This window comes from Buceros rhinoceros, unplaced genomic scaffold (genome assembly GCF_000710305.1).
Source record: "Buceros rhinoceros silvestris isolate BGI_N320 unplaced genomic scaffold, ASM71030v1 scaffold18346, whole genome shotgun sequence".
NCBI lineage: Eukaryota > Metazoa > Chordata > Aves > Bucerotiformes > Bucerotidae > Buceros > Buceros rhinoceros.
Window position 1 is genome coordinate 1,612 of NW_010419523.1, and position 599 is coordinate 2,210.

The following is a 599-nucleotide window of genomic DNA, read 5'->3' on the forward strand; positions in this document are numbered from 1 at the left end:
CGTGCGTTTCAGGGGGCAGGTGCTGCCAGCAGCCTCCTTGCTCAACATCGTCGACGTGGAGCTCATCTATGAGGGCGTGAAGTACATTCTGCAGGTGAGGGCTGGGCTGAGCTCCCCCTACACTGGCCGCAGTGGGGACAGGGGCAGGGTGGCGCGCTCCTGTCCTGGCGGAGAAAGGTGCCGTAAATACGAGGTTGTCCTAGAAAAATCCTCGACACAAAATGAGGTCAATAACCTGGTTTTAACTAGACAGACATTCTCATACATCCTGTTGTCCTTTTCTTGCTTTTAAACCCAGTGAGTTGAACTTCACGCCAGAACTCACGATGAAGGCAGCCGGTGAAGCACGAGCTAAACCAGCTCGGGGCTGCACGTTGAGCCGGGTCTCGGGAGCAGCCTAAGGCTGCTGCCTCCTGCCCTCCCTGGCCCAGCCCTGTCCCGCTGCTCCTGCACCGGCCCTTGCACCGCGCACAGGGAGATGCTCCTCATCTCCCACCACTCCCCCCAGCCCCCACAAAGGCCATTGCGCCGGTCTCCGGGGGCTGTACCAAGGGCTCTCCCCGGCTGCCCGCAGGTCGCCCGACAGTCCCTGCCGACGT

At 61.1% G+C, this 599-nt stretch overlaps 1 protein-coding gene across 1 annotated transcript in view; it reads left to right on the forward strand.

The window, feature by feature from the left end:
• LOC104495923 (acetyl-CoA carboxylase 2-like) overlaps positions 1 to 599 on the forward strand; it is an 18,540-nt gene that overhangs the window by 1,240 nt on the left and 16,701 nt on the right. Inside the window, exons 3-4 of the mRNA XM_010138972.1 lie at positions 13 to 94; positions 575 to 597. Of these exons, the coding sequence (XP_010137274.1) occupies positions 13 to 94; positions 575 to 597 (105 nt within the window). The remainder of the gene's footprint in view (positions 1 to 12; positions 95 to 574; positions 598 to 599) is intronic.